Source organism: Prenolepis imparis, unplaced genomic scaffold, assembly GCF_030444845.1.
Source record: "Prenolepis imparis isolate NDT839.2.m4 unplaced genomic scaffold, iyPreImpa1.0 SCAF_1, whole genome shotgun sequence".
Classification (NCBI taxonomy): Eukaryota; Metazoa; Arthropoda; class Insecta; order Hymenoptera; family Formicidae; genus Prenolepis; species Prenolepis imparis.
In genome coordinates this window covers 24,218,606-24,240,867 of record NW_028141159.1, presented here as the reverse complement: position 1 = coordinate 24,240,867, position 22,262 = coordinate 24,218,606, and the positions used below count along the sequence as shown (strand labels likewise).

Sequence of the window (22,262 nt, the reverse complement as noted above, 5' to 3'; positions counted from 1 at the left end):
ATCGATAAATCTGCTACCGTAATAGCAATCGAATCTAGAATTAGAGATAATATATTTTTCTTATACCTTTTCTTTATAATTTGGTAAACACTCTTTGGAGTGTTACTCTATTTCATCTTCATATGTGTAATCGCGTTTCTCGCGTAATTCCTTCAAAGTAGCGTCCGTACTGTAATCGAGATAATTTATCTGCAAAAATATTTCAAAAGCTACATTATATATTAATGTATATTTAGATATATTATTATAAATATTTAATATATTATTATATGTATATATATATTTTATATATATTTTTAAATATATTTTATCAGGGTTGGGAAGTAAATAGTTTGAAAAATATTATGTTTCTTTTTATTAAAAAATAAATGTTTTATTAAAAAATATTTTTAATAAAAAATTTAAAGAAACAATATTTTTCAGACTTAACTTTATATTAATCAAAGTAAGAATCCCGTTCTACGCATTTCTAACAGTTTGACGTTGATCCGCTTGCCTCAACCTTTAATGCCATCAACGATAGTTTCAGGTCCACGATCGTCATTTATGATGAGGCTTTTCTTCACATTTAAATTTTTTATACTGGTGCGTTCGTTGACAGAGTTCTCGCCGAATGCAGCGTTAATATTTCGAGTGGCTACTGCAACATTATGGCTATTTTTCTACTCATACAAAAAAAGCACGCGAAAATCACGTTTATTCATACTAAAAAAACTGTTGAAAAAAATACATTCGAAACTAATATTAACTCAAAGAATAAAATTAGATATAAAAAAGCAAATTTTGAATTTTAAAAATGATATATATTAAAACATATACAAATATATAAAAATTTTTATTGACAAAAAAGTTTTAAAAAGTTTACATTGCAAAATTGGACATTTTATATGAAACAACCTAACATACATCCGCATTATAAAAAAAAAGTAACGGAAATTGTAACGACTCGTTACGTTTGAAATGATGGTAACGCGGTATAACGAGTTACTTTTTAAAATATTAGTAACGATGAGTTAAAGCTAAAGGCTGGATTATAGAGGCCGTAAATTTTTTCCGTAACCGTAAATTTAAGGATTTAACCAATCGCGTTGCGACTCCATTGTCACGTCTGGGTGATCTTCCTTCTCTCTCTATGCCTAGACTAGTGAGAAAACGGGCGCTCTCTATTTTTGTGAGGCAACCTGCTTACACCGGCTATACCTACCTCCGCAAAGTTAGCCCCCCCACTTTGACTTTTGTAATTTTTTTTTTTACCAATCGTTTGGTAGTGTTTGGTACCGCATTAAAAACTTTTGGTGGTCTTTCGTTTTTTTAAAAAATCAATTTCAAATTTTTACCCTTCTCTTAGCCCCCCCACTTTGACTATTGTAATTTTTTTTTTACCAATCGTTTGGTGGTCGTTTGGTAGCGTTTGGTACCGCATTAAAAACTTTTGGTGGTCTTTCGTTTTTTTAGAAAATCATTTTCAAAATTTTTACCCTTTTCTTAGCCCCCCCACTTTGACTATTGTAATTTTTTTTTTTTACCAATCGTTTGGTGGTCGTTTGGTAGTGTTTGGTACCGCATTAAAAACTTTTGGTGATCTTTTGTTTTTTTAGAAAATCAATTTCAATTTTTTAAGGTACCATTTTATGCGCAGCGTACTGCCGCAGCAATTCGCTCCTATATTGGTTGAAGTTCAATTGAATGAACAGCAAAGGCAGCAAAACAAGAGAACACGCAAGATGCAATTAGTTGATTCTAATTATTATTTCAGTTATTATTGTTGATATCAATAATAAATTTTAGGAATACAATAGATAATTATGAGAATAACAAGTAAAAACCGTAATCTTAACCTTAAAATAATAAAAAAATAATGAAATAATAAGGCTATAGCACACACTTTCCATAACCGTAAACATAACCGTAACATAAGGATTTGACCAATCGCGTTGCTTGATTCATTTGACATGCAACCAATGTCAAATGAATCAAGCAACGCGATTGGTCAAATCCTTATGTTACGGTTAGGACCGGTATTCATAGTCGGTTCTTATATTTAAGACTGTCTTAAGTACAATTTTAAGATGTGATTAACCAATCACAGAGCCGTATTTGCATCTTAAGACATTACTTAAGACGGTCTTGAAATGAGAACGGACTATGAATACCGGCCTGTGTTTACGGTTACGGAAAGTGTGTGCTATAGCCTTATTTCATTTTTTTTTTTATTATTTTAAGGTTAAGATTACGGTTTTTACTTGTTATTCTCATAATTATCTATTGTATTCCTAAAATTTATTATTGATATCAACAATAATAACTGAAATAATAATTAGAATCAACTAATTGCATCTTGCGTATTCTCTTGTTTTGCTGCCTTTGCTGTTCATTCAATTGAACTTCAACCAATAGGAGCGAATTGCTGCGGCAGTACGCTGCGCATAAAATGGTACCTTAAAAAATTGAAATTGATTTTCTAAAAAAACAAAAGACCACCAAAAGTTTTTAATGCGGTACCAAACACTACCAAACGACCACCAAACGATTGGTAAAAAAAAAAATTACAATAGTCAAAGTTGGGGGGCTAAGAGAAGGGTAAAAATTTTGAAAATGATTTTCTAAAAAAACGAAAGACCACCAAAAGTTTTTAATGCGGTACCAAACGCTACCAAACGACCACCAAACGATTGGTAAAAAAAAAATTACAATAGTCAAAGTGGGGGGGCTAAGAGAAGGGTAAAAATTTGAAATTGATTTTTTAAAAAAACGAAAGACCACCAAAAGTTTTTAATGCGGTACCAAACACTACCAAACGACCACCAAACGATTGGTAAAAAAGAAAATTACAAAAGTCAAAGTGGGGGGGCTAACTTTGCGGAGGTGCTATACCTCTGGGACGCCGAGAGCTAGGACCGAAGTTACGGATCTAAGGATTGTTGTAGGTCACAGGAGCGGGGGTATTAGTTACTAGTTGGGAGTATTGAATCTCTTAGCGATATCTTCGATGTCGTTTAAAATAGTTATAACTTGATCGAAGGTATTTTACCATTCAAATATTCATAGATCAAATTGACTATTAATTGGTAAATCGTATTGCAAATTAAGCCTTGAAGTTGTTTATTCATCTAGATAATAATAATTCAGGGGCTAATATTAATAAAATGAATTTGATATTTATTTAATCGTCTGTGAATTCGACGGTTATTTGAGCACCAGGGATATGAAGATTATCTAAGCAGACTATGAGCTGATCGATATCAATAGTTCCTTCTAAAACGTCAGTTAGTAACCCGATAATTATATTTATAATTGAATTTGCGTCGTCGTTTGTTAATCCTTGGACGTCTAATTCAGTAGATCTAGGTAGCATTTGAATTAATTGTTGAGGCAATGATGAGAATAATATATTTAATGCACATGTAATTAAGTGTACATATATCAATAATTTAGATAATTGTCATACTCATCTATTTCTAAAGAATTTTCAGGGAGTTGAGCTTTTAGTTGAGAGATTAAATCGTTAGTTTGAGATTCTTTTTGATGGTTATCTGCAATGTAATTTTCCTTTAGATAACGTATGTTCTGACACCATTCAGAGAATAATATTAATTCAGGGGAGTATGAATCTAAGCCTGACGGTAGGTTTATTACAGGCGTTGTTTTGTGTTCGGTAGTTAAGCTTCCTGAGGTATTAGGTTGAGAAGATGAAGCGACGCAATGTATCGGGAGAAAATGATACTATTTCGCACGATTCGACACGCGGCTTATTTTTAAGTGCTTTACGCTTAAGCCAGCGTAAAGTCGATATAACGCGGGCTTCGCGAGTTTTCAAGCCGGCTCGATGATTCCTCCTTTTCCGACGTGCTTTTCTGTCTCTCGGGTTGCTCATCTACAAGGGGTTATATGGTCGGAATGAAGGGCTTATAATGAGTTAGATAAGAACTATCGTGAGATAACATGAAGGGTGAGCTTGAGGAAGTGAGATATCAATATTCGATACGTCTATTCATTTGATCTTAAATACAAATTCAAAAGGAAGGTCGTTAAGGAGAATGTCTTCGGGCATACGTAGGATGCCTATCGTCGACGATGGAAATAACGCAGAGTGTTGAGGGGAGCTTTGTCACCAGGCACTATCGCTGGGTGCTCGACAACGACGGGATGCTGAGGAAATGGTAGAGAGTCGTATGGACTTACGAAAGGTACGTCCAACGGCTAGAGGTAAAGTGTGGATTGGACGACGTCCAATATCAAGAGTACTGTTTCTACACGTTAATATTGCTAGTTTCTGATATTGATACCTTGAATAAATTATGGAAAGGTAGTTGGATTCTAATTTGATAAATATTGACTGACAATGGGAAACTATTAGCTACATGCAATGCGTAACAGTGGATTTCGTTTATTTGGTTTTAGGAGAAAATAATGATTGAAAGAGAATTGTCAGTCTAGCGCAGCTTAGAATTGGAATTCGCGTAAAGCGGCGTATTTAATAGTCTGGGTAATTATAAGTACTTACCTTGTGATAGACTGTGAACTTCAGGCAGTGGGTCGTTATACGCTCGTTCGCCTTTTTCCCTTCTCTAGGACCTCGGTCGCGGGATGTTTTGGCAAAATCAACGTACTCGAGTTTAAAGCACAAGAGTTCTTTATTCAACTTTTACTTTATTATTCTATGCGCGACTAACAAATCGGGTATGTCAACGCAGTTGACGGCAAACGCGTGACTTTATACAGAGTATCGTAAGGCTACAGAAATGATGTGCTGTAGAGCTACGGTGGGATCTCGATAATGAGATGCCGTAGTGTTACGGTGAGATGCTAATGATGGTATGCCGTAATGAAGTTAAGAATTAAGGGTTTATATACCCATCAAATCGAGAAAAATCTGAGTGTCGTGTGCAGTTCTCTTTTGGTGGGGATTTCTAAGAAAGACGTTTTCTTGGAATATGTCACAATAAATTGTACTAAGAGGTCACGATACGGTGACCGCAGGAGCGAGCGCTCTAGGTGTCAACTATCAATTTACGAGTTTTAGATAATCTGGACCAGATATCGAAGTTCGGCGGTGAGCTTGAGATGAGGAGCGACGATTCCAAGAAGTGTCTAATTTATTATTCGTTTGCGGTTTGAACGCTAGCATCCGATAACGCGAGGGAGATAACGGACGGAAGTGGCTTGTCACCTACAATCGGTACTTAATTACTTGCTGATTTGTGAGCTGATTTTAGAGAGGTCTGCGCATAGATACATGTTAAAGTTTCTTGTAGTTCGCCAAATATTCATTTGTACGTTTATGGAATCATTTCTTATATAATTTATTTTATGTTATTAATTAGAATTCTTAATGATTGATAATTTATAATAAAACTTGAGTTTAATGCAATAGGGTAAGATTAAGTTATTTCTAAATTATAGAATTTATGATTCCATAACGTAATATCGAGAATTTCTTGTTCTCGTTTTGACTTAATTCTATAATAAAATATTCTCTTTAATTATATCTACTTGGGCCTTATTTATAAGTCTCTTCATTTAATAATTTACTCAATAAATCTTAATGATCTTGGGTTCGTTATCGAAATCATTTAATGACTGAAATAAGGCTTCGTAAATATAATTTTATACACTTAAAATGGTAGAGGACTTTTCTACTCGGTTTAACTAGCTCTACCTGCACACGGTTGATGCGACTATTACCGGACACCCTGTATATGTACATATATCAACATATACATATAGATGACAGGGTTGGGCAGATACTTCAAAACAAAATATTTAAATACAAGATACAAGATACTTTTTGATATATATTTAAATACTATTTAAATACTTTGGTTTTGACATATATTTAAATACTAATTGTATTTAAATACATTTATAAATACTTTTAAATACAATTATTCTTCAAATTTCCTGATTATATATTGAAAGTAGAATTGTATGAAAATAGAATCAAAAGTAAAATCAGCACTTTGAAAGAGAGATAAGTTTATTTATTTTAACTTTAAACTTCGTAAAATAATAATAATTAAAATAATAGACATAATGGCATATATTATATAATTTATATATTATATATAATAGCATATATATTATAGTAATTTAAGTATAGGTTTTTCAATACAGCATACATTAGAGTATACTCTATTTATCATCACTACAAACTATAACTTTGGTAATTCTTATTGCCTTTTAAAAATACCAATGTTTCAAACATTTTGTCAGATAGAAGGCCACGAGTAGGCGAATGTATAAATCCCGCAAAAAAAAAAAACAGTCTACAGGAGCAGAAGAACATAGACTAGTATCAAATTTTATAAACGCCTTTTTCACACGTGGGATAATAATGTAATTACATAAATACATTTAAATACAAGATACATTTAGATTAAATAATTAATTACAAAATTCAAGATACTTGATTATTCGATATTTAAATACTGTATTTAAATAAGATACATATCTAAATACGTATCTCAGATACTTTAAGATACATATCTGCCCAACCCTGGATGACAATATACAGGGTGTCTTATTTTAACTTTTACATCGAGATATCTCGAAAAACAAAACTTCCATCGAAAAATATTTAATACAAAAACTGTAGGATTTCGAAGGGGACGTCTTGTCTAAGCATAGTTATCTTATTTTAGGTGAAAGTATTTTTGAGATTTTGAGGTCATCGTTACTTTTGTAATCGAAATTGCCATAATTTTCTTACATTGATTCTTTGTAATATTTATCGTAAAAAATGTTTAGAGTGAACTAGCCGAAAAAATGAATGATTTATGAAATATTTTATGCATCATTCCGACACATTTTGACAAAGAATATCCCGTAATATATTCATTTAGAGCATAAAATATTTCGTAAACCATTCATTTTTCGATTGTTCTACTCTGACAATTTTTTACATCCAACGGAATCACCATAATTTTCTTACATAAATCGATTCCTACTACGAGGAATTTAAAAAAAATGATGACTTTAAAATCTCAAAAATGTCTCTACCTGGAAAAAGACTATATTTACGACAAAACGTCCTCTTTAAAATCCTACACTTTTTGTATATATATTTTTTGATGGAAAATCTTGGTTTTTGAGAATTCTCAATATAAAGTTAAAATGGGACGCTCTGTATAATATATAATTATAGATAAGATGTGAGGATAAATATTTCTTGGAACTCTGTTTATCATTTTTTTATATTTTTCAACAATTTCTCTTTTACAGTTGATAACTCCGGATGATCTGATAAACATCGTCTACATCCCCTATCTGATTGACAGCAGTTTCCACTATTTCAATTTTCTCTTCGTGCTGACGCACATATTCGATATCGTGATAGAAAGAGTTTGCACGCCCAAAATGGATTACCCACTCCTGAGCATAACGATGCAGCACTCTGCTCCTCAAGCAGCTCGACTTGCATCTCCTTATTAACATCTTCTTGGTCATCGTTATGCTCAGGATTCACGATCTGATAGGCCATATAACGCGCATATTGTTCTACATATCGAATATACTAACGATGAATCAGCAGCGCGAGGTGATAGACGCGATCGACGCGATCAACGACTGCGTGGAGATAATTGATCGTGCCCGGCTGTTACCCCTGTGGGACATACTCAACGGCACCAATCTTGAATATAATCCAAGATTACGAGAGACGCTGCTTCGCCGTGCATCGACGATTGTGCATGGATCTGTTATGCAAGCCCAAATTGCGCGAGTACGTCCAATCCTTTCGGCTCGATCGGGAGAGCTTTCTGCGTCATATAATCTTGCACGCTACCGAGAAGGAATACGAGGTCTTCGCACTCGAGTTGACAACGATATTCTGGTGCAACTTCGGTTGGACCAACAAGATGGAAGCCTACGAAAATGTACTGCGCATCACCGGCGAGGCGGCGCAGTTAGATATTCCACAAGACGTTTCCCGACATGTTCGTATTGCTGATACGCGCCCTCGTCAACTATTACGACGTGTTCGTCACATTAATCACAATATGAACGATGAACAAATGGCGATCCATCATATTCTGATGAAAACTCTGTACTCCTTGAAAGATTCGACCGACAAGACATGCTTCGGCCAAATGTACGGCCTCCTGTTCGCGCGTATTAAGGACAGCTTAAGAATATTTATTTATAGAACATTATTTTCACGAGGTTGACGACTGGATTGACGTGTACCCGGTGTACCTCGTTCAATGCGAGGGACTAATGACGCCCGTAAAAGAATCCAAAAAGTAAGTGATATTTAATTTCTCTTTTATTTTTTTATTATAACGATGAGATCTTCACATTTCTTTTTAATTTTTTTATATATTATATATTTTTTAGTTTATTTTTAAATTCCGTTTTTTATTATTTTTCATTTTTTTTAATTTAAAAAGGAAAGAATATTAAAAAAAAAAACTTTGAAAGCTATCTTCTATATTTTTTATCGGAAAAAATATATATATTGCAGAATAAAAAAAATACACAAAATAGAAAAAGACGATAATATTGTAAAATTTATGTATTTTTCAGCAGCTCTAACGACTCGGACAGCTCAGATGATGATGATGCGAGTTTGAAAGATACACAAGTATTAGAATAGGCTCCCAAGTTAACTAACAAAGAAATCGAAATGTTTAATTCCAATAGATTTATACGCGAATGCATCAAGATATCCAACAGAGAAACGCGCATTGTTGTCAAGCGGATATGAGATGTTATATTCGCAAAAGAGGAAGTGTAATTAACTTTGATAAAGTGTCAAAACAATATTTGTATACACCATCTTCTTTTGATATAATTTTATATAAAAAGAGTATGCTCTTGTGTGTTCATAAAATATTTCTATTAGGATACATCCTTTTTCTTTGTTTTGATACGATCGAATAAGGCGCTTTGGTTTTCTCGCGAAATTAAATAAGACGAAGTGTGCAAATACTTTTTTTTTACACTGTATAAAATTCGATATTTTTTATTACTGATTGTTCTTTACAATTATTTATTTACAAACAATTTTCAGATCAAACGTTTCGAAAATTCTATAAAATTGATTAGTAATGTAAAAAGGGATACATAAAAACTACATTTGAATAATCGATGAAAAAAATTGCTATTCTTTTAAAGTAATACATTACTAAATATTTTTTCGGAATTTCTGAAACATTTGATTTGACTCGATTTTGCGAGTTATTTTTCTAACTAACTGCCACAACATAAATTCTATAGTATACTTATCAAGTAGCGAAGTAACGAACCGAGTGCTATATATGTAATCTTGCATTCTTGTAAGATAGTCGTGTAAAAAGACAGAAGGTAACGAAAGATTGCTCAACTGTACAAAAGAATAATTTCGCGAGATAGATATCGTATTTTATATAAGGAAGCAAAAAATTGCACACCGCGCGTGAATTTTTTTTTTCAAGTATTATTCTCAAGGAATTTATACTTTGCGAGCATCCGATTATTTTACATCTAGAGATCCCATACGTAGGATCATCTCTTTTGCTTCGCTACGACAAAAAAACTGCCAAGTCGATTACGTACTTGTTCAAGAGTCAAGGATTCAAAACTCGCGCGTAATACCAGGGCAGCGAGTCATGCGCGTGGCATCGGTCACTAGGGACAGCGAGAGTTCCCCTACCAAACACGAAAACAGTAGAGGCGCGAAAGTCCGTCGTTCGTCTGTCGTCGTCATGGTGTGTTTGGCGATCGGCTCTTCTTCAGGTCTCTTCTTTTTGTCGAGTCCTTCGATTCGGACGCTATTCTAAAGGAATATTCCATTCCTAGAAAATCCAACGACCTCTTCCATTGAAAGGACCAGAGAGAGAGAGAGAGAGAGAGAGAGAGAGAGAGCTCAGGTTATATTCGTGGTGTTCGAACATCAACAGATAAAAAAGGTAGAATTCTACAAAGGCGGTCGTTGACCGTTCTCAATACGTTTTTCATTTGTTCCATATATAACACGGCTTTGTACCGTTATCAAAACGTTTGTTCTGTTGCAACAGATTATCAAGGCGGTCTCGTGCCGTTCTCGGGACCCTCCCTAACCAAGGCGGTCTTGTACCGTTCTCAGGGTCCCCCCAAACCAAGGCGGCTTGTGCCGTGCTCAGGGCCCTCCCAAACCAAGGCGGTCTTGTACCGTTCTCGGGACCCTCCCTAACCAAGGCGGTCTTGTGCCGTTCTCAGGGTCCCCCCAAACCAAGGCGGCTTGTGCCGTGCTCAGGGCCCTCCCAAATCAAGGCGGTCTTGTGCCGTTCTCAGGGCCCTTCTATACAAAGGCGGTCTTGTGCCGATCTCAGGGCCCTCCCATACAAAGGCGGTCTTGTGCCGTTCTCAGGGCCCTCCAATACAAAGGAAGCTTGTGCCGTTCTCAGAGCTCTTCATTGTACAAGGTGGTTTACCATTCTCAAGGATGTAATTGCTGCATCATTCCCAGGACAGATGTTCAAAACCATGCTAATGCGACAATCATATTGGATGATCCATCAAACAAGGAATCATTGTGCGAGTATTACATCTTAATAATACAGGCTTGAATCAGTCAAATCTCGAAATACTGTTAATTCCAGGTAACTCTCGGTGCTCCGTGATTCAAAATCACGAGTACTTATCATTTATTTTAATATTTAATTATTTTATGTCTCCGCACTTATTATTTTCACCTCAGAAATGATTAATTGTAGCTTCGCAACCCATAATTTAAATTCTAAACTAAATATTCTTTGTTCAAGAGCTCCGCATTCAATATTTTCAGTTTCTTTATTAGTTAATGGAGCGTAATCTAAATATTCTTTGTTCAAGAGCTCCGCATTCAATATTTTCAGTTTCTTTATTATTTAATGGGACGAAATTGTTCCTTATTTTCATATGTAAATTTACTTGACTTTGATAATTCATTTATTTATCTTAATTGTTCTTCATCTTAATATATTCCTTTATCATCTGATTATTGGTTGCGCTACATTTCATTATTGTAACATATATTCAAGTTTTAATGTTTTTTATTGTTTGGTTATTAATTGTATATTGTATATTTTATGTTTATTATGTTTAATGGTCACACATTCACTTAAAGTATTTCAAATAGTCAGCGTTACTTTACGTATGTTATGTTCTTATTATCGATTTATTACTTATTTAAAAGGTGCATTAAGCCCTCTCAAATACTGAAAGTGCATTTTCAAGAATAAATTGTATTCGCGCTTTAAGTTATTTATTGTATAATTATATGATTTAATTTGCGTTTAGTTTCTCTAATTTATAATTGGATTGTTTAATTCACACTTGAGTTTATCTATTTTGTTTAAAAAGGATGTGTGCCATATTATAATATGTTTTTATATAATGTGAAACCATATGCTATTGTTTGTGATTCTGAATTGTGCGCTGATGTATAGATCTATTGTACATGTAAATATCTCTATTTAATATTTCATTTTCTGAGTTATATATGTTAAAAAACTTGTTGTAAATACATTTATATGTATATTTCATTTCGTCAAACTTTAGGATTATATTATAATTTCAAATTATATTTGTCAATCAAATACAGTCCTATTAAATGCTTATATTCAACCCTCCGATACAGTACTGTACGTTACTGTATATGTTGTAAGAAAAAATATACATTACGAGTAACAAACTATTTTAATGTGGCTTTTTTAAAAACACCGTTTGGAAAGTTTTTTTTTTTTTTTTCCCCAAACTCGACAATCATGCAATAATACGATATCATGCTTGACACATTTAATGTGATGTGAAACATTAGTGTAAATATAAATTACAATATATGTCTTAAATAGAAGATAATATTTTGTTCGAATTATACACGCGCGTTATTTAAGATGTTATTTTTCTTTCCTATATTTGATCAAAAAAATATTACTATAAATTTATTATTTATACACATCTTATGCTTGATTATTTATATTGATAAAAAAATTTATTTATTTTATTAATAATTTTATTAATCAAAGAATCATGTATTTTTTAATACACTCGTCAACAAAATTAACGCATATGTATTTTAAGTCAAAATTTTGCATAATTTCAAATAAGCATAACTCCGCTAAAAATGATCGTATTTGAAAAATTTTTTTTTCATTGTCAAGCTTGAAGTATACTTATAAACCATTCGTCAAATTTTTAATTTATCCTCTCCCCCCGTACGCCACTGCTTTAAAAGTAAGGACGTGTTTTGTCTCTAAAAAATTGCGTACTACGCACTCCACGGGGTGGAATAAATTTTTTTCACAAATCTTATCAAAACTATCGTAAAATGTGGACTTTTTACTACAAATTTAAAAAAAAAGCAAAGTTCGTACGATTTTTTTTCGCGGAGTTATTACATATGAAAGTTACCCATACATTTTTTCCATTTAACGCCAGCATTAGTATTACTCGACACGCACCACGAGGTTGCTGGTTGGATTTGGCGCATAATGTGTGTGTGTGTGTGTGTGTGTGTGTGTGTATGCGCCCACGCGTGCGTGCGTGTAAATTTGGGCTCAAATTCCTTAACAACAATTAGAGCATGCATTAATATGCGTGAACGTATAGAAGAAGTAATCTGAAGACAAGGCGGGAACACACAATTTTGAATGAGAACATTCCTACATTTCCCTCTCCTAACCATACGCACGCACGCATACGCACGCACGCACGCACACATACACACACACACAGCAGAGAGAGTTTGGAGTCATTAAATGGAAAAAATGTATGGGTAACTTTCATATGTAATAACTCCGAAAAAAAAAATCGTACGAACTTTGCTTTTTTTTTAAATTTGTAGTAAAAAGTCCACATTTTACGATAGTTATGATAAGATTTGCGAAAAAAATTTATTCCACCCCGTGGAGTGCGTCAAAGTACGCAATTTTTTAGAGACAAAACACGTCCTTTTGAAGCAGTGGCGTACGGGGGAGGAGGATAAATAAAAAATCTGACGAATGGTTTATAAGTATACTTCAAGCTTGACAATGAAAAAAAAATTTTTCAAATACGATCATTTTTAGCGGAGTTATGCTTATTTGAAATTATGCGAAATTTTGATTTAAAATACATATGCGTTAATTTTGTTGACGAGTGTATATTTTATATCATATTATTTAAAAAAATTTAATTAACAAATTTTCGCTTTGTTAATATTATTTGACAGAAATCAGCTAAATAAAACGTTAATTTGCTAATTAAATTTTAAAATAAAAATATATTATAAGAATTAAAATAATAATATTATAATAATATGTTATAATATTTTTTAAACTTGATTAATATTTTTGACAGTTATCAGCTGATTTCTGTCAAATAATATTAATTGCAGATAAGGTATTATAATTTTTTATACATAATTATTATTTCAAATTTAATTATCAAATTTTCGTTTTATTAATATTTTTTGACAGAAATCAGCGAATATAACTGTCAAAAATATTAATTAAGTTTGAACTATTGTAACCTATTATTTAAACATATTGCTATTTTAAAACATTATTATTTTATGGAGGCTTGTATCATTCCACACATCTAATAACTTTTTAGACAAGCATATGCGATATAGCGGCATATCCAGAGTTTTTAAAAGGCGACGCATGAGTTCGACGATCTTATCCCTCCGCGGTCTACCAACCCGGGAGAGACATGCTACGAGACTCTCGCAATTTTTACCAACGGACTTTCGCCGCTTCCGTTTTTTATTGTTACTTGCGTTTAGTATGTAATGTTAAGTTCATTTTGTCTGGTTAATTTGTAGCGCTGAGGATGATCCAAAAATGGGATCAAAACGTTCGCAATATTAGTTTGATTTTATAATTCTAATTTTAGTTTTATTTTTATTATTAATTTTATTTCTTATGTCCATCTAATAAATCTCATGTTAATATCTTAGTTTAACTTTTCATTGCGTTGGGTTCCTATGGCCATGTTATTATTACAATTTTTTTAAAATATTGGAACCTTCTTTTTCTTTTTATTATTATTTTAATTTTTATAACATATTATTTAAAAATTTAATTAGCAAAATAACGCTTTATTAATATTTTTGACAGAAATCAGCTGATTAAAACGTGAATTTGCTAATTAAATTTTGAACCAATATGTTTTAAAAATTAAAATAGTGATATGTTTTAAATAATATATTATAGTTCTTTTAACTAAATTAATATTTTTGACAGTTATCAGAGCTGATTTCTGTAAAAAATATTATTCGAGTTTAAAGTATTATAATATATTATTTACAACATTATTATTTTAATTTCTATAACATATTTTTATTTTACAATTTAATTAGCAAATTAACGCTTTAATCAGTTGATTTCTGTCAAAAGATATTAATCGAGTTTAAATAAACTTTATATTATTTTTTTTTTAAATATTCTTTTTAATATAAGATCGAAGAATGATGTGCGCGCTTGTGTTTTTCTTTAGTCCCTTTCTGAAAAAGACATATTATTGATATTTGAAAGTGTCGAAGTTCTATTGAAAATCTTGAAACGTATTGTTGCCTCTCTTCCACGTTGCCGATTGGTTCTGTCATGGCGCTTATTTTGTGAGCGGCTGTCATTATTTTGACAGTTGTGTGCATCGAGCAGTTAATTGTGTATTGAAAGTTATGTGTATCAAAAGATTTTGTGTATATAATTGCAATTAGTTTGCGAGTAAATTGTTAAAATCTGAAGAACACGTGTTTATTAATTTTGGGATTGATTGGTCTCGATTACAGTTTTTCAGTTAGAAAGGAAAAAAACATGCAATAACTATATACTTTGTAAAATGGAATAAAATTGAAAATGATTGTTTAGTACCGCAATGCAACTATCTAAGAATTATATTAGAAAAAAATAGAATGATTTATATATTGAGTGATTTATTTATATTGTTGCAATAGCAATTATCTATCACTAAACCAATGCAAGCAAGAAGATGTTATAAAGCATTTTACAGTATTTTATATGTATATTTAAATATATGAGATGTATATAAATATTAATCATTTTCAATAGAAAATTGAAAGATGTCATGGGAATAAATCTGGCAGTAATGGCAATAGCAGGAAAGAATGAAAATTGCGATAAAGTTTTGAAATTATTTAGTATGTGTTATTATATATTTTATAATTTTTTTGAATTTTTATAATATATAAAATATATATATATATATATATTTATATATATATATATATATATATATGTGTGTGTATGTATGTATGTATGTATGTATGTATGTATGTATGTATGTATGTATGTATGTATGTATGTATGTATGTATGTATGTATGTATGTATGTATGTATGTATGTATGTATGTATGTATGTATGTATGTATATGTAATATGAGAATTCAAATATCTTTTTTGTACGTTTACAGGTAAAATAATGAAGAGTGTGAAAAGTTTTAAATCACGACCTTTATTTTATGATTAATTAGCACAAGTAATTACAGGATTAATATTTACTTCATTAATAATCGCATTAAAGATAAATTTGTTAATTATAATAATATGTTGTAAATAATATATAATATATTATAATACTTTATTCGCGATTAATAATTTTTGACAGAAATCAGCTGATATACAAGCTGTCAAAAATATTAATAGAGTTTAAAGTGTCATAATATATTATTTAAATCATATTATTACTTTATTTAATTTAATTTTAAACAAATTGTTAAACTGCTAATTGACAGCTTGTCTATGTTACGAATATAACACACAACGCAAATGTCAAAAATATTAATCAAGTTTAAAGTATTATAACATGTTGCGACTTATTATTTCTATTCATTGCTTCTCGTCATCACCTGTTAAGTAGATATCAAATATACGCGGTATACATGTCACGCAGGCTCAAAAAGCATTATAATATACATTGCATGCGCGCGATAAATACGTGGCAGGATCAATATATTAATAAATACCGCGTGTCGAGCTTTCTTCTTCTTCGCGAGCAGTCAAGCCGACAAGATCGAAGTTTCACATCATGTTCATATAAATCACGATCGTCCCTCTTTATTAAATTCCCATCATAACATATTATTTAAAACATATTATTATTTTATTTAATTTTATTTTGGACTAACTGTCAAACTGCTAACTGTTAACCCTCGTGATGATAGCCTTTCGATGCTACAAATATAACACGAGTCGACAGAGAGCCAATCAGCATTGCGGGAAAGAGGCAACAAACTTCGAGACTTTTAAGAATCGACTTAATATGCCTTTTTTAGAAAGGGATTAGCACGCAGCGCGCGTTAACGTGCGCGCCTTCTTCGACTTATTAACTAAATTACTAAAAATCTCAATAATATACTTATTTTTTAATATAAAATTCAATTAATAAGCAATCATTTATGTCAAAATAAATTTGTTTAATTTTTAAGTAATTATTAACATTTAATATTAAACATTTAATTTTTCAGTTATTATTTCAAATTATTATAGGTTATAAAAATTATATTAAAATTTATTTATTTATTTATTAACTTATTTATTATTAATAATTAATTTTACTAACGGATTGAATTTGCAAGCTTGTATCTGTATGGTAGAAAAATAATATGCAAATAATGTACTATTAAAAAAAAATAAGCGATGAATTGTTGGTTCTTTATATTAAACAAATAGGAGCCTGCAAATTCTTTTATTTAATATACATAATAGAAGTCGACGCCCTATAGAGTCCACGGCTACAAAGCATCAATTTTTAATATTCTAAAAAGAGTGTGCAAACTTTCTTATTTAATATACATAATATAACTATACTCCGCATAGGGTCCGCGACGACATAGTTCGACTTTTGAAAATTAAAGTACGAGCCAAAAATTCATCACTTGCATATTTCAAAAATATATCGTGTGCAGATTATTTTTATATCAAAAACAAACAAGCGTACAAATTCCTTTATATAATTTAAATAATATAAAAATGCCCGTATAGGATTCGCGGCGACATAGTGTCGACTTTTAATATTTAAAGATGAGCCAAAAATCGATATGTACGAGCGATTAATTTTTGGCTAGTTTTTAAATATTAAATATCGACACTGGATCGCCGCGGACACTATGCGGCGTATTCTTATATTATGTATATTAAATAAAAAAATTTGTACGCTGGTGTCTGCATGGTACAAAAATATTCTACAAACAATGTACTATCGAAATATACAAATAATGAATTTTTGGCTTGTCTTAAAATATTAAAAATCGATAATGTCCCCGCGAACCCTATGGGACGCATTTTTATATTACGTATATTACTATATTTAGAGAAGTCAAAAATTCATCGGTTGTATATTTTAATAGTATATTGTAAAAAGATTATTTTTATACCAAACAGATACGAATCTTCAAATTCTTTTATTTAATATACATAATTTATGTATGCGCAATATTGGATTCACGGCAATAAAGTATCGATTTTTAATATTTTAAGGCGAGCCAAAAATTCATTGCTGTTTTTTTGAATAGTACATTGTTTGCAAAATATTTTGGTACCAACCAGACATCAGCGTACAAATTCTTTTATTAAATATACATAATATAAGCATGCGCCGCATAGAGTCCGTAGCGACATAGTGTCGATTTTTATATTTTAAAACGAGCCAAAAATTCATCTCTTGTATATTTCGACAGTACATTGTTTGCAGAATGTTTTCGTACCAAGGCGAGACACCAGCGTACAAATTTTTTTTATTTAATATACATAATATAAGGATGCGCCGCTGCGCTAGTGTCCGCTGCGACCCAGTGTCGATTTTTAATATTTAAAAAATATCCAAAAATTCATCGCTCGTATATTTCGATGGAATTTGGCTCGTCTTAAAATATTAAATGTCGACACTATGGCCCATATATTGGATCTTTTTTTATGGATGAAATATGGGCTTATGTCGCTGCAAACCCTACACGTCGCATTCTTTTATTATGTATATTAATTTAAAAAATTTGTACGCCTGTATGTGTTTTGTATAAAAATAATCTACAAATAATATTGTATATCATCGAAATATACGAGCAATGAATTTTTGGTTTTTTTAAAAATATTTAATGTAGATAATTTGTTGCCGCGAACTTTATACAGCACAGAATTATATTACGTATATTAATTTAAAAAATTTGCAGGCTCGTATCTGTTTGGTATAAGAATAATCTGCATACAATTTACCATTACAATATATCAGCGATAAATTTTTGGCTTGTCTTAAAATATTAAAAGTCGACACTGTCCGCAGACTCAACGCTGCGCATTCTTAAATTATGTATATTAAATAAAAAAATTTGCAGACTTGTATTCGTTTGGTATAAAAATAATCTGTAAACAATCTTTGTATTAAAATCATAAAAGCCTGCAACTTCTCTTATATAATACATATAAATAAAAAAAATTTGCAGACTTGTATTCGTTTGGTATTAAAATAATCTGTAAACAATCTTTGTATTAAAATTATAAAAGCCTGCAGCTTCTCTTATATATAATATATATATATATATTATATAAAACATGTCGTGACCTTACTTAATGACATGTAAATCACGATCCTAAAATTTCGAAAAATTTAATTATTACCATTGTTGATTAAAATCTATTATAATGTTAAAGAATGCGTTTAAAATTATATGAAAACATTAATAAAATAATGCTCAGTTCGATAATAAAACATATTTAAAAAAGACATGATAAAACCTTAACGTTATAGTATCTAAATCGCGACCTTAAAATTTTGGAAAATTAATTATTGCCGCTAATAAAAACTTATTAAAAAATGAAAAAACGCGTTTAATAATAACAAAATATTATCGAATATCGAAATAATATCGAAAATAATAAAATAGTCCTACGAGAGGTAATAAAAATATTGAAAAAAAACTATTGTCATGTATCTTATCTGTAATATATCTTAAAGTAACAAATAATTAATTTACTGCAATATATATCTTAACATAACAAATAATTAATTTACTGCAATGTATATACGTATATATCTTAAAATAATTAATTTAATTTAAAAAAAAAGTGTGCAAATTAGAAATTTGCACTTTGCTTTCTCAACATTTTATTTCGCTTTTTGTCAGAGGAAGCTTGTTTTCAAATTAAATCATAATTATTAATATATAATAGTTTGGCTTCTTCATAGAGGAAGCTTTATGAGCGAAATAAAATGTTGAGGAAGCAATGTGCAAATTTCTAATTTGCACACTTGTTTTTTGTTTTTTATTTATCTTAAATTTTTTTGTTTTTTATTAATACCAACCAACCTTTAATGATAATCTATTCATGTAAAATAATTTAACCTGATATCTTAAAATTTACGGAAGTTAGAGCAATCACGCCCTTTTTTAAAAAAATTCAAAATTTTATAAAAAAAGAACCCCTTAGCCGATTCAAGCCAAATTCAATACCAACCAACCTTTAATGATAATCTATTCATATAAAAAAATTTAACCCGATATCTCAAAATTTACGGAAGTTAGAGCAATCACGCCCTTCCGTAGATGGATACATACATACACACATGCATATGGACATTTTGTAAAAATATGATTTTTCGACATTTTAAAACATTCTAAACACATTGACATCAAAAACTGGAAAAACATTTTTTTCACGAAAACAAAGCTTTTTCTATGAGGAAGCAACACGTGATATTATAACGTAAAATATATGTATATAGGACTCGACCCTAAGATTAGGGAAATCAATTATCTCCGTTAATAATTAGAACATTAAATGAGAAAGGGCATTTAAAAATATAGAAAAACAAAAAATGGTCCTTCGTTCGATTATAAAAAATATTTAAAAAATCATGTGACTTAATGTAATGTTATGATGGCTAAATGGCGATCCTAAAATTATGAAAAGATTAATTATCGTCACTAATGATTTAAGCTTTTTACAAAATAAACTAACGTGTTTAAAAATATAGGTGGTGTTAAAATGTTCCTTCGTTCAATAATAAAAAATACGTGACATGACATAACGATATATACTCGACTTTAAAATTATAAAGTAATTTATCGCCGCTATTTGCTTTAAACTTATAATCTTAACTTATAGTCTTAGACATTATAATATTTTATGCAACTTTGTTATATATGTTTAAATTTGACATTAAATTTATTTTGTTATATAACAAATTTTTAAAAATTATGAGGAAGAAGCAAATATCGAAAAACATGGCATTTTCGAACAATCTGATTACATTGTTATAAAGTACATTAAAAATCAGTACATTCTCTCAAGTACATTAAATTTTTATTTAAAATATTTTTTATTTTTTACCGTTTCGATAGTATTCAATAGTATTGAAAAATATAAAAATCAATTTATATCTTTTATAATTAATATCTTTAATAATATCTTTATTAATATCTCAATTTTTTTCTTTCTCTCAAAAAAAAGATATCGCATATTATAACTGTCAAAAATATTAATCGAGTTTCTTTCTTGCCTAAATGTCGCGAAAATTGTCTCTTATTGTTAGTGGCATATTTAAAAGTCATTTAGAGCCCAATTTAAATTATTATTTTTATTGATTACTTCAATGTAAATCATTTTTTTATTATTAGATACAAAAAACACAAAAAGTTAAATGTATATTTCTTTATATACATAATTTTTGACGTATCTGTTATTTCGTTGATTACCAAGATAAACTTTTAATGATTGCCAAGAACGAACTCGCGAAAAACCAACATAAAGTTGCCCATGATTAAAAACATCTTTACGAAGATCTAAACCAATTCTATCAAATGTTTGTCCTTGTGATTTGTTAATTGTCATAGCAAAAGCTAATTTTATTGGAAATTGTCTTCTGGAAAAAGTAAAAGGATATTCATTTTCACAATATAATGTTATTCGATTTAAAAAAATAATGTCTCCTGTTTTATCACCTGTTAAAATTTTGCACTTTAATAAATGATCTGCAAGTTCTATAACCATTAATCTAGTACCATTACAAAGACCTTCATTAATACTAAGATTTCGAATCAACATAATGATACAATTCGGTCTTAAACGTAATGCATGCGGAGGAAGAGATGATGGAGATAAACTATTTAAATATTCTGGTAACAAAGCTTCACCAATATCACCATTGTCATTATTTACAGCGCTGTCTACACTTGTATAAATTCGTTCATTAGTTTTATCTAATAATTCAACAACTTTCTTATTGATTTCATCTACATCAACATTTCTTGCAGAAAGTATTGCACATTTAGCTACTTTAGCAAACTCCTTTTTTCGTATTAACTCACCATATATGTCTTCCACAATATCAGCATTAATAGGCGCCACACAACATTCAGGAATCTGTATGTTATCATTAAAATCGTTTAATATACCGTCTCCCATATCCAATAAAAACTTTGCAAATTCAATTTCTTCTGCTAGAACTCGCATATTTTGTGTTAAAGAAAATTTTACGAAATGTCTCCAAATAGAACTAAATTTATAGAAAGATTTACAATTTCACTTCGAGTAGCATGTGCTTTAATAGGCAAAAGTTGTCTAAAATCACCACCTAATAAAACAATTTTTCCGCCAAAAGGAAAATCATTATTCATAATATCACGCAATGTTCTATCCATAATCTCTAAAGCATATCGTGGTGCCATTGGTGCTTCATCCCAAATATAAATATCAGTTTCTTTCAAATATTGAGCTTCTTTAGTTTGTATTTTAATGGTAGATGATGAATCAGCAAATAATGGCACCGGTAATCTAAATGTTTTATGAACTGTTTTTCCAGTAGGTAATAATGTCGCTGCAATACCCGTAAAAGCCATTATGCACACGCGTTTATTTCTAATTCTAGCTAAATGATAAATAGTTTTGTATATAAATGTTTTACCTGATCCACCCGGACCATCAATATAAAAACAATTATTATGATTATTATTATTGTCCAATCTATTTAATAAAAGATCGACTATCTCTTTTTGATTCTCATTTAATTGTTGATATTGCTTGGTGCCTATTTCCATAGCTTCTTCAATTGTCATGTAATCCTCTTCTCCACTATTTTCTATTAATTGTTCCATTTGTGGGAAATCAGTAAAACTTTTACCTTCAGCACGAAGCATACTATTAATTTGCGCATAAGTTTTATTTTGTCCTTGTAACATACCAAAATGTCGAATGTAATCCTCAGACATTGCTTCTTTAAAATTTTCCCACAACTCTTCAGGATGTAATGGTTGACAATGTAATAATATTCGTACAAATAATCTACGAAGTTGTCGAGGCATCATCCAACAGCTTCATTCATAGCT

General features: G+C 30.5%; 2 protein-coding genes across 2 annotated transcripts; one reads left to right on the top strand and one right to left on the bottom strand.

Annotated features, from left to right (window-relative positions):
• Positions 1-6,154: 6,154 nt before the first annotated feature.
• LOC145937187 (uncharacterized) lies at positions 6,155-9,366 on the top strand. Its single transcript, XM_083040109.1, has 2 exons — positions 6,155-8,240; positions 8,524-9,366. The coding sequence occupies exon 1, from the start codon at positions 7,689-7,691 to the stop codon at positions 8,163-8,165; it is 477 nt and encodes a 158-aa protein (XP_082896235.1). The 5' UTR covers positions 6,155-7,688; the 3' UTR covers positions 8,166-8,240; positions 8,524-9,366.
• A 187-nt stretch (positions 9,367-9,553) lies between these two features.
• LOC145948917 (uncharacterized) lies at positions 9,554-21,776 on the bottom strand. Its single transcript, XM_083058504.1, has 5 exons — positions 21,563-21,776; positions 21,246-21,377; positions 20,897-21,137; positions 20,683-20,800; positions 9,554-9,754 (listed from the first exon to the last, which is right to left on the bottom strand). Exons 1-5 carry the CDS (start codon positions 21,774-21,776, stop codon positions 9,554-9,556), a joined length of 906 nt encoding a protein of 301 aa, XP_082914630.1.
• Positions 21,777-22,262: the final 486 nt, after the last annotated feature.

Excerpts from the sequence above, each read along its gene's own strand:
- LOC145937187 (XM_083040109.1), top strand. The coding sequence starts at position 7,689 with ATGGATCTGTTATGCAAGCCCAAATTGCGCGAGTACGTCCAATCCTTT.
- LOC145948917 (XM_083058504.1), bottom strand. The coding sequence starts at position 21,776 with ATGGCTTTTACGGGTATTGCAGCGACATTATTACCTACTGGAAAAACA. Across the intron at positions 21,138-21,245 it reads TATTGTGGAAGACATATATG|ATAAAACTAATGAACGAATT; the intron begins GTGAGTTAATAC and ends TTGAATTATTAG. Across the intron at positions 9,755-20,682 it reads TTAATCATGGGCAACTTTAT|AATAGCGTCCGAATCGAAGG; the intron begins GTTGGTTTTTCG and ends ATATTCCTTTAG.